The sequence below is a fragment of the Pinus tabuliformis genome, chromosome 7 (assembly GCF_031772625.1).
Source record: "Pinus tabuliformis cultivar Carrire ecotype Pingquan chromosome 7, CPIR1, whole genome shotgun sequence".
NCBI lineage: Eukaryota > Viridiplantae > Streptophyta > Pinopsida > Pinales > Pinaceae > Pinus > Pinus tabuliformis.
The window spans coordinates 1,905,819,783-1,905,832,895 of record NC_142293.1 but is presented as its reverse complement, the minus strand read 5'-3'; the positions used below and the strand labels follow the sequence as shown (position 1 = coordinate 1,905,832,895).

Sequence of the window (13,113 nt, the reverse complement as noted above, 5' to 3'; positions counted from 1 at the left end):
GCAAAAAAAAATTGTAAATTGATTCAAACACTAAAACTTTACCACCAATACAACTACATTTACTACCAATACAACTACATTTATGATAACCAAAACAACAGAACAAACACAATACAACTACATTTATGATAACCAAAACAACAAAACAAACACAAGTTCATAATCTAGAATGCCGTAAATGCATCAAAAATCCAACATGTGCTTGAGATTTTAGCTTTCCAAAATTATAACTGATTTAAATCGCATCAAAATTCTAACATGGGGTTCAAATTCTAGCTTTTCAAAATTCTAGCTTCCTCTCGCTCTGTTGTTCACGAGATCGCTTCTCCCACATCCTTGACCGCCATAGGAATAGTAATTGGTCCAACATCGCTCAAGCCCTTTCTATCAGCAATTGGACGTTTCGCAGAGATATATACATTTCGCTCACGTATTCGAATAGGGGATGCCTGAATTGCACCCTTGGCTGAAGCTGGGTCTTCAAATTCAAGAAAAGCGTAACTGAATCTACGTTCTTTGATAGTCCTAACTTGAACCCCAGAAGGCTTAATTGACCCAAACTTTCTGAACTCTTCCTCAACTTGACGAGGCCTAATATGAACAGGCAAGTTCTTGACAAAAATAGAGCACCCACTTTCTTCTGCAGTGCTTTTATCTTTCACTGCCCTAATAGCAGATCGTAAGGCAACCGTCTGCGTTGCTGCATCTTCTTTAACAGTTAAATCCTGAGACTTTTCTGGTGCATATTGAAATACAGCTGGAGTTTCTTGGGTACTTGTAGGTTGCCCTTGATTGTGAACATGTTCAATTGCGGAAACTTTCTGGGAATGGCCAGCTGATCCTGATACGACTTCTTTCCTGCGCATGTGTACCTCCTCCGCCATTGTTGTGGGTTGCTCAACCACAGCAGTCTGAACCTTAGATTCTATTTCAGACTTGACAACTGGTTCTGAGACGGAATCAGCATGGGCTGCATATTGTTCTATAGGGTAGCAATTTGTCTGGGAAAACTTGTGCTCTGGCTGATGTGCTTCTTCATCCACGTACCTAAGAATATCATTCCATACGAAATACCCATTTTCCTGAGGAGCCAGGAAAAAGGTCTGAGTGAAGGACCGTGTTGCATTGTCTATAAAGGTAATTGACCCACTTACCATAACCAGTACTCCATTATTGTGAGAAGCCTGTGAGTCCACTGATTTGATCTCCACTTTAAATCTGTTGTGGTTTCGACATGTTATATGCTGCTCAATGACAGTAGTAAGTGAAAGAATTTCACCTTTCAGCGATGGGCGATTCAGTATACGGCGGTCCTCGTAAAATTTGATTAGCGATTGGGGAGAGGCAACAAGAACATTGTAATAGTCCTTCACAAAGGCAAGCCCAACAATCTGTGCATTGGGAATCTCAGGAGCTCTGGCTATGTCTTCTTGTTGGATGGTCATTTCGGCTCCAGAGGAAATTGATGAAAAATTAATTCAATTGGTTAAATCGGTGAATGGAGCGGACGGAAAATAAACGCACCGTGTCCTGCAACTGCTTATATAACTACTGGCAAAATTAGCTCAGTGACTGACTTCAGGATTATCAAATTTTTTGTGCTATGAAGATATGTGGAGAAAACTTGCCCATATACAAGGCTTCCTTTGTTAATGGAACGTTCGTAACGTAAGGAATAAAATAGGTATTTCGGAAACTTAAACAATAAAGGGGTTGTTAATGAAACGTTCGTAACGTAAGGAATAAAATAGATATTCCGGAAACTTAAACAATAAAGGAGAATAATCGTAAAACTTGACGTAAACAATTATAAAACTTTGTAATTGAAGTATCAAATATTAAAAAAAAATGAAATAAGTACAAAATCAATATAATAGGCTTAAAGATTGGGTCAACTACTACACGATTTGGTAAAATTAGTAAATTATAATTATTTTTTAAATGGTAGAACATAAAACTCATGTGGTGGTTAGTTTAAAATTAGTTTAGTTATATAATTTTTAATTTATTTTTCTGAGTAAAACTATATCTATTATATTAACATGTAAAAGTGAATTTACATCATGACCATATCTATTATATTAACATGTAAAAGTGAATTTACATCATGACCAAACTCAAGCACTCTGCTCCTGTAGGAGGCAGATCTGTTCAGAACAAACACATTTGAAAATTGTCGCACCCGAACTATCTATGAAATATAAGACAATTCAAAAACTCAAAATAAACTGAGGGATACCAAAGATCCCAGATCCAAGTCGCCTTACAACCGTTCCCAGTGGAGAGGGGCATTCTACCAAAAAAAGAAGGGTGGGTGGATTTTTTACTCATCAATGGCTCTTCTATGATTCCACACCAGCCCATATCACTTAATTCCTCTGTCTCAGTCCCCACGCTACCAGAATGGATCAACCATCATCCCCTGCCCACTTGTTCATTTATTTCCTTCTCACGGGCATTTTCCGCAGGGAGCTGAAATGATGAAGAGGGATCAAGGATTGCCCTTGAATTCCCTGCCTTAGTCCTTAAATCATCAACTTGACTTTCTTACTGAAAAACCACTCTAAAATAGGAAGTGATAGTGGGCCTATTTAGAGCGCTATCAAAGGTAATATGGCGGAGCGAGAGGTAGGGATAGGTCCAGGCCGAGAGCTAGAGGCACTAGATCGGCACTAGATCTTCCTCTTCTCCTTCGAGAAGAAAGGGTGCGCCTCAATTCCCTGGACTATTCAGTTGAGGCCCTTCTCGGGTGTCCCTGTGGCTGCCCATTCTTGGTCTGAGTAGAGGCATGCAATTGACCATGGCCCAGGTGTGAGATTGTAGATGTAGATGTTAAGCTCCATTGATTTTACACAAAAGCTACCTTGATTTATGGAATTGCAACTTTTCTTAATTTATGGAAACCAAGTGCAGTAGTTTCCTTAAGTTAAGAAAATCAACTCCAATTACTAAATTTATAATTGGGAGCTACTAAATTGGTCCATCACTTTGATCTTACCTTGATTTGTGGTTTTTCTAACACATAGCTTCTAGAAGCTTGATGGAAGCTTAGCTATATGTTCATCTGTTTGGTCCCCAAGCTCATATCTCAATCCCCCTCAGTTCTACACCATCTAGCTGAGATAGCAGAGCTTGGAAGTGCCTTCAGACTAGTTGTCTTCTTTCCTTTTTGCATGTACAGCTAGAGCGTGGTGTTTCAGAAGGAAATTGCATCAACATTTTCACCAATGGATGGAGGTAATTCGTATCACTGGGCATTAAGTTTCAGTGATTCTTTTCAGTTCTTTCCGCATGCAGAATCCCTGTTTAAGTTTATTAGTTTTCTAACACTTGGTATCAGAGCGGAGTTTACCTCTGCCTTGGTGTGGATTCGAATATTTTGAAGTGATTTTTATTTTCATTTATTCGACTTAATCTCATCGTCAGTTTTGTATTGCTTCTTTTCATTTCATTCGTTGGTGTTGTTTCTGCTGCTTCGAGGCTTTCTCCACTGTTGTTCTTCTTCTCCCCTTATTGTTTTAATGGTGGAGTTAGTTTCGAACCTTCACTTTCTTCACACAATTTTCTTATATTGATATGCACATACATCATAAAAAGAGCGTGCCTATCAGCCATGAATTTTGGGAAACAATGAGTCTATTTTGTCACAGTAGTCAAAGCATGCTGACGAGATATGGTATGTTATACGCATGGAACTGCATTGGACATATCTCGCATTTGGCTATAGGGCGAAATGTTTTTGGAAGACCGATTGATTATTCATGCGATTTTAGTGGCTGTGTGAGACCGAAATTATGCTTTATACCCGAGATTTGAATTTGAATGAGGCGGGTAGTGATCGAGCTCGCACCTTAGAATCGTATAAAATTTTTCCCAACACGGGAACTTCAAATTTTTTTTAATTAATGGTGCAATTAAATTTTTTTAATTGCATTCAAGTGTATATATGTTAGATATATATCGATACAAGTACGGGAAGAGATTTCGATCTCATGGTGCATGCCTATATAACTGATGACGATGGATATATATGTTGTTTGTATGTGCAAGTCCTCCATTTGAAAATAGGATGATTTCTTGTTCCGGAGCAGAGTAGGATTTCAGGGTTTAATTTTTACAGGTGCCATCATTATTGAGGTATGCAAGATGCAGGCTCTTTGTATTTGTATATATTTATTGGATTTTTGCCCTCTTACGTGTATGTCAATCGAGTATTAAATATCACTGTTTGAAATTTGAATTATATCATTTTGCTTGAAAAAACGGATCTTGGCGGTAGAAGACTTGTGTTGTTTTAAAATGGATCGGGTGAAAGTCTTGAATCCAAAGAATCAAACCAAGTTAATTTTGGTAAATAGGGCATTCTGTGACCGAAATTAATTTTGAAACCCTTTTTTCTTGCGTTTATTTATGGCTTAATAAGAATTGAATTCTTGATTGCTTGAAAAGCCTGTTCAAGCATGCTCCTCTTTTATATGGTTCACTAAGAGGGAAAGAATGCTGCAATAGATTTGTGTTCGAATTTTTTCCTCAACATGAGGCCTTTGAATGATTCTCTTTATAGATTTTTTATTTTATTTAATGAGCTGAAGAACTAGAAGTTGAATTGAATTGTGTAGTATGAATGAGTACAGAGAACTGTCCTGGTTATTGAAAGTTAAAATAATGGAATGCGTAACACTTGACGAACATAAGGCTATTGACTGTAAGGCATGCCGTGGGTTGGTTATTGAAAATTATGATACTTTTGATTATGTTTGTATGAATTGGTTTTCGGTGTTAGTTATAAACCGTTTCCACAATGTAAATCAAGGAAGTGTCGAACTATTTTTCGGCTGTGCATGTTGCACATGTTGGAGTAGTAGCCGCCTCATTTGTGTTTGCTTCTGCTTCGTTTTGTATCATGCAACGTTGGTTTTCTCTTGTATTTTCTCATGTTTGTAGCTTATATGTCTAGATGTATACACATATAATGTGTTAGGTTTATATGCACTCAACAGCAACGTTGCTCATGGCGATTTCACTGTTGATTGACTTTAAGCGCTTTCTCATTATTTTGTCCAAGACGTGCATCTTCCAATCACTGTTGCACATGTTTGCTAGTGTCTGATGCATCAGCTAATGTTTGACAATGAAGCGTTATATGCTTGATTATATGCAGCCCATCTGAATGAATTGAATGATCACTTGGATTAGATTCTTGAAAATGAAATGGGACATTATCCATTTTAGAATCGGAAAGTTAAACCACATTATATTCATTTTCAAGCAAATTCATTAATTGATCATTGAAAATAATTTATTCATTTATATTATTTTCATTTAAATAATATCACAACAAATCGGTAAATATGTTTCCTTTTTTTATGGATTGAAGGAACAATATTTGTGTTTGAATAAAGGTTGCTGTTGATATAAATCATGGTTTAGATCTTGTGAGCAAAATAGTTTGTTTGCTGGTCTATTTTGTTGTTTTATAAACTTAAGGACGGAGCCTGAAGTCAAGCCAGCTAGTCTTCGAACTGCATTTGCTATGCAAATGCAAAGTAGATCAAAACTGATTCAGTCAATCTCTGGGTTAAGTTTATAAACTGAACAATCAATTTGTAGTCATTTTCGGTAATGCTGACTGCTTTTGATTTTGCTGGAGAATTATTACAGTTTTATGGAGTTTATTAAAATGTCATTTTGACTTACTCCTTTCAGTAAACATTATTTTTCTCTCTGGCTAAGTTTTGTTTATGCAACAAAATAATGTCTATTGATCCATATGATTTTAATTAATTAGAGAATAGCCACAACATCTTTAATTAAATAAAATTATATATTGATTGGCAAGATCACATAAAGATTATTTAGACATTAAATTGTAATTAATTACACTGAATATAATAAATTTTATCCCACAGGAATTTTTATTATATTTATGTGATTAATTAGGATAAAATTTCATAACCTACCCATAGGAGTTATGAATTAATAAGTTTTATCATAAAGTTTTATTGAATCTGTTTGAATTAAAAATTTAGCCCACAGGCAATTTTTATGTCATTTGATTCAATTCTTTTTAGCATGTTTTACATTGGTAAAACGTGAAAGTTCATAAAGTTTTATTGAATCTGCTTGAATTGAAAATTTAGCCCACAGGAAATTTTCATGTCATTTGATTCAATTCTTTTTAGCATGTTTTACATTGGTAAAACATAAAAGTTCATAAAGTTTTATTGAATCTGTTTGAATTGAAAATTTAGCCCACAGGCAATTTTCATGTCATTTGATTCAATTCTTTTTACCATGTTTTACATTGGTAGAACATGAAAGTTTATTAAGCCTCAACATAAGCATGTGATTCTTTATTTTGATGCAGTAGTACAACCTGCAAATTTCTCTGAAATTCGTTCTGACATTCCCGAACTTGAGGAAGTAATCTCGTTTGTTTGTTATGAATCTGATATGGTTAATGTTAATATTAACACATGGTGGATTGATTCTGGATCAACAATTCACATTTCGAATTTCTTGCAAAGGTTTGCAAAACCTAAGGAAGCCAGTAGGAAGTGAGCAAAGCATCTTATCAGGAAACAAGATGGGCTTGCATGTGGAAGCTATAAGAACATGTTATTTAACTTTAAGTAGTGGCTTTGTTTTGGAGTTAGAAAAAACCTTTTACGTTCCAAGTTTTTCTAGAAACTTGATTTCAGTTTCAAGGCTTGTACCTTTTGGATATTCCTTAAACTTTTTAGAAAAATCTTTCAGTCTATTCTATAAATCTGATTATGTTGGGAATGGTATTTTGTCTAATGGTCTTTACTGCATTAATTTACAAAACAATGTCACATATGATTCAATGCATGTTCACACTGGCACTAAAAGATGTGTTGTTAATGAAGATTCCTCTAAATTATGGCATTGGAGACTAGGTCATATCTCCATAGATAGAATTAAAAGATTGGTAAATGAAGGAATACTTAATACTCTAGATTTTACTGATCTTGAGACTTGTGTGGAATGCATAAAGGGAAAGCAGACCAACAAGTCAAAGAAAGGTGCCAATAGGAGTTCAGACATATTAGAAATCATACATACTTACAGATTTTATTGTCCATCTCACAGCACTAGGATTGTGGAATGAGGAAATGCAAAGTTTCTTGAAAATGACTTGATGAGTGGGAGTGATCAACCTAGAAACATAGTTTCTGAGAAAGATCATTCAGAATCTCAACCTTCCACTTCAAGTGAAAGATTGGTTATTATTCATAGCACCCCTTAAGTACAAACTGGTGTTGAACAACCAATTGTTGAAGTTCCACAAGCTGCTGACGATATTCCAGTAGATCAAGGAGTTCAAGAGTTGCCAAGAACTTTTGAACAACAAGTTGAACCACATACTTCTCAGGAAGATGATGGTACAACATTAAGAAGATCTACTAGACCTAAGAGATGAGCAATTCCTAATGTATGCTCAAGTCTGCACAAGACCTCACATTGCATTTGTTGTGGGAATGTTGGGACGATATCAAAGTGATCCAGGTTTAGACCACTGGAGAGCTGCAAAGAAAGTAATGAGGTACCTTCAAGGGACCAAAGACTACATGCTTATGTATATCCTATTTTGAGGCTGCTTTACATGGTGTATGGCTTAAGAATTTCATTTCTCGACTTAGAATTATGGATTCTATCTCTAAGCCATTGAGAATATATTGTGATAATTCAGCTGCTTGTTTTATGGCTAAAAAAGTGGGAGTCGAAATAGACACATCGACATTAAGTATTTAGCTATAAGGGAACGTGTTAAAGAAAATAAAGTGGTCATTCAGCACGTCAGCACTGAGTTAATGATCGCTGATCCTTTAACTAAGGGCATGCCACCGTTTAAATTCAAGGATCATGTATTGAATATGGGACTTGGTTCCATTATGAAGTTTTTCATTGTATGGACAGTGATATTTTAATGAAATTCTTAATTATTGTGATGTTTTTTCTCATATTTATGTGCACCTTAAGTTGATTTGAGAAAATTCATTTAAGAAGGACCAAGAATAAACATAAGGTTTATTCATTAAGATATTGTTGCCACATAAATTATAATAAGAATAAATGCATAGTAATACATCTAAGATAATACTCGTCATAAGAGGACTTATCGCCATGATTCATGTATCTATTACTTAATACAGATTGTCAATGGTTTTTGAGACATTAAGTTTGGAAGTATGGACCAAGTGGGAGAATGTTAACCTCCATTGATTTTACACAAAAGCTACCTTGATTTATGGAATTGCAGCTTTTCTTAACTTATGGAAACCAACTGCAGTAGTTTCCTTAAGTTAAGAAAATCAACTGCAATTACTAAATTTATAATTGGGAGCTACTAAAGAGGTCCATCACTTTGATCTGATCTCTACCTTGATTTGTGGTTTTTCTAACACATAGCTTTTAGAAGCTTGATGGAAGCTTAGCTATATGTTCATCTGTTTGGTCCCCAAGCTCATATCTCAATCCCCTTCAGTTCTAGACCATCTAGCTGAGATAGCAGAGCTCGGAAGTGCCTTCAGACTAGTTGTCTTCTTTCCTTTTTGCATGTGCAGCTGGAGCGTGGTGTTTGAGAAGGAAATTGCATCAACAGTTTCACCAATGGCTCGAGGTAATTCGTATCCCTCGGCATTAAGATTCAGTGATTCTTTTCAGTTCTTTCCGCATGCAGAATCGCTGTTTAATTTTATTAGTTTTCTAACAGTAGAGTAATATCTTGGCAGCGGCTTGCCTACTTGTTGAGCCTCCTTTTCTGAGCTTGGACCATGGAAAATTTTAGGGGCTAATGTTCGCCGAGTGGGCTAATTTTCCATGATTTTTCCACAAAAAACATTTGACAATTTCCAATTTTATAAAAGACGATTCGCCCAAATTTTAGAATATAAAATTATTTTACCTTAAAAATCGCCAACATTATAGAGAGACTATATATAAAATAATTATAAATTTGATTAATTTTACAAATATATCAATAAACATTTATAATTTGCATATTAGGGATTAGTGAGATTCGCCAATGTTTTAAACTTCAAGAAAATTTTCCATCCTTAAAATTTTCCTTGGCTTGGACCCTTCGTTCTGGTGTGCCAAATCCCTGCTCATGTGCGAAACCAAAGACCATACAAAGAAATCAGTTGCCAAGATATGTGAATGAGAAGACCACTTTGTAATACCTCAATGATACATGGGGAGGAGGGAAGGCCAAGACCATCAACCCCAGGATCCAATTCCCCTCATGCTCCCTAAGGAGCGACAGAGCCAATGAAATGTCCATCCCCCTAGAGCGAGAGCTCATGCTCTCTCCTTAGTTATATAAATTATTAGAATCACTTTAAATTTATTTTAGTTTTGGATATATTAAGTCAAGTGGTATTAATTTTTTTTTTAAAATTGTATAATGAAGAGATTTGATGGCTTAATTTATTTATTTTCAATAAGGTTCATTCCATATGAATATTATGAGTCAACACCATCATTCTCAATATCATGAGTTAATACCATAGGCTATTTTTTCTTTCTTATAGGGTTATTCTTATTTATTTATTTATTTTATTTTGATTGGGTTAAAATATTTGCATTAAATTACATTAGTTTTTTAATTTTATTTTTATGTTATTTTAAGATGGATCTAGGCTGGTTTAATTCCCCCTTTAAATAAGTTACATTCCACATGAATACCATGGGTAATTTTATTTTATATATATTTTTATTTTTATAGGGTTGTTTTTATTTCTTAAATTTATTTATTTCTATTTAACTTTGACCAAGTTAAAATGTTTACAATAGGTTAATCTTTTTATTTTATTTTATTTTTATGTAATTTGACTTAGTCAAAATGATAAACATGACATTACAACATTGCTACCATACTTGGATGGAGAGAGCCTTTTAGCCCAATTATTATTAATAAAATTAGCATAATCATGATGCATGATAAGTCTCAAAACACTTATTCCATAATATATCTTACATTGTTCACAATTAAAGGAAATCATTAAAATTAACTAAGCTAGCCTAGATTTATCTTAACTAGGGATCTACTAAGCTTCTTTAATTTTCTCTTACAAATAAGTTATATTCCACATTAATACCATACCATGGGTCACTTTTATTTTTATTTTTATATTGTTATTTTTGTTTTTTTTTTTTTTTTTTTAATTTAATTTTGAGTGAGTTAATATGTTAATTAAATTAATCTTTTTATTTAATTTTTATTTCTTAATGTAATTTGGCTTAAACAAAATGTTAAACAATACAATATAACATCTCGAACAAACTCACTTGGATGAGAACCTCTAGCAATTATAACTTTGTTTTAAATTATTAGCAAAGTGACTAGTTTCTCTAGCAATTATAACTTTATTTTAAATTACTAGTAATGAGAAAGTGACTAGTTTTTACTTAATTTGACTTTATCAAAATGATAAACCTTTAGTAATTTGACTTAGTCAAAATGATAAACTTTACATTAAAACATAGCTACATATTAGGTTGGAGAGAGGCTTTCGTATAATGATTATTAATAAAATTAGCATAGACATGATGCATGATAAGTCACAAACTTATTCTATAATATATCTTACATTGTTCACCATTAAATGAAATCATTAAAATTAACTAAACTAATCTAGATGTATCATAACTATTTCCCCCTTTAAATAGCCTATATTCCACATGAATACCATGGGTCAATACAATGGGCCATTTATATTTTTTATTTTTATATTAATTTTATAACTTTATTTTTGTGTTTATTTTTACTTTCTAATTGTATTTGGAGTGACTTAAAATGTTAAATTATATTAATATTTTTATTTAATTATTATAATTTACTTTTTAATGTAATTTGGCTTAAACAAAATGTTAATAATACAATACAACATTTGTACCAAACTGGTTTGGATAGTCTCTCATTGCAATTATAGCTTTATTTTAAGTTATTAGTACTCGCAATTGCATGACATAAAAGGAACACATTAAGACATAAATTAAAGAAGAATCGTGCCATATAACATATAAGAAATCATTGAAGATAAAAAATAGTAAGAAAAGTGTCAATCAAAGCTAGAAGAAGAAGAGAAATCACTTACATGGTGAAAACAAGAAGTGATGGCAGAACAAAGAACCTTGATGAGAAGAGTAAAATCACTTACATTGATCTAATTTTAAAAACCTTGGATGAGAACTCAGTAAATTCACTTACTTTGATCTAATTTTAAATTCATTCATTCGTTTACAACTTAATGATCACTTTAGGCAACAAGATGGAAAATATGGAATGTGAAAAAGGGAATCATAAAAATAGTTTATGTAAAATAAGACGATGACTTCACATTCCATGGCGAAAGTAGAATGTTTCATTTGTGTTCATGTCTACAATGTTGCATTTTCCTTAAAGGTGAAGGTAAAAGTTGCTCAAAGATAACATGAATACCTTCACATTCCACAGTGAAGGTAGGATATTTCCTTCATCTTCATGTCTACAACATCAAGTTTATCTTTAAGGTGAAGGAGTTTTAAAAGATAAGATGACCACCTTCACATTCAATGGTAAATGGTAATTGTAGGATCTTTCCTTTGCCCTCATGTTTACAAGGTTGCACTTGCCTTTAATGCCAAGGAGAAACATGATAATTATGTAGTTAGTTTTACTAATTTAATTACACTATAGTTTGTTCATAAAAGACTTCATTAAACAAAAGTTTAGTATGAACAATTATGAATTGTCATAAAGTTTTGTATTTAAAATTATCTTATTTCATCTATGCATATAAATAATAAAAACAAGATTGCTCTATATCATTTTTCTAGTGAACATGATAACTTGAGAGTTCACAAGATTTTCAACACTGGGTTTGTTGTACTTGAAGAAATGGAAGCCCGTATGAAAGGCCACCATCTAGAATCTCCCCATGAAAAGGTGCAACAAGGGAAGCAAATTATTCATCATGTAATTCTTATGAGAAGATGCAAAACTAACGAGACATTTGTCATTGTTTTTCCTATAGGGGATCAAGATAAAAAAATATGGAGAATTTAGTAATGTTATTCAGAAAATCCTCAAACAACATGGGAAATCTACCATTGGAAACAAGGAATTGGTTTTGGGTGCAATAAAATTGCAATGAAGAAGTGACCATCTCTTACAACATCCACAACATTCATAACAAAGTGTCATCATACTTACAATAGATATAAATATTGTTGATGATGTCAATCATGATGTTAAATTTATTGGCAATACAAGTGATCTTTAATATATTTACTCTCTTTTTTTTGTATCTCAGTTTATTTAATTCAACTCAAGAGTGCAATTAATTTATGTCAAATTGTGTCATAGTGTTTAGAAATGGGTTGTTATCCATTAACAAATTATATTTCAAAGAGTATTGTCCATGTTGATCTCATGGAAGAACTCTCAATGAGCGAACAATAAATTTAAGGATGCAAAAGTGGCAAATAGGTGAGTTCTTCTAAAACGATTTATTTTCAATTATTATTATTCATTATTAAAAAAATTAATAGATAAATTAAACTTATATACATTTGAAAAAATATGTAAAAATATTTATATCACACTTGGGCATAGCTACTTTCGAGATAAATCTCAACTTTTAGTTTGTGAATACTGCTAAGAATATTCCACAATATTCTATGGATGTTAAAACCCTACCACGCACCAAATAATTATTGATAATTAAATTAACATTTTGAAGTCCTATTAAAAAATAAACATGCTTATGGATTTGACAAGTGTCATATGAAATGAGTTACATTTAGAGATTTGAGCATCTAGTATTAATAATTCAAGGTATTATAACAAAACACATTTATCTCCATAGTTAATCATCTTGTCACATGTTTATATATTGTTACATGTTTATATATTAAAAATTCTGTGAAATTTTTGCTAACATCATGTCAAAATTTCCACTTCCATTATTTTTCTAGCAAAATTGTGGCCTTGTTAGACTACTCTTAATATAATGTGTAACTTAATGCAATGTAATATGAACATTTTCACCCCATAAACATAATAAAATAGAATAAAATTATTATTTATAGTAATAATGCAATGTA

The 13,113-nt window shown here is 32.9% G+C and overlaps 1 protein-coding gene across 1 annotated transcript; it reads right to left on the bottom strand.

The window, feature by feature from the left end:
• Window positions 1-311: 311 nt before the first annotated feature.
• Window positions 312-1,445, bottom strand: LOC149256095 (nuclear transport factor 2-like). Its single transcript, XM_089455215.1, has one exon. It carries the CDS (start codon window positions 1,443-1,445, stop codon window positions 312-314), a length of 1,134 nt encoding a protein of 377 aa, XP_089311341.1.
• Window positions 1,446-13,113: the final 11,668 nt, after the last annotated feature.

Coding starts and splice junctions, on each gene's coding strand:
- LOC149256095 (XM_089455215.1), bottom strand. CDS start 1,445: ATGACCATCCAACAAGAAGACATAGCCAGAGCTCCTGAGATTCCCAAT.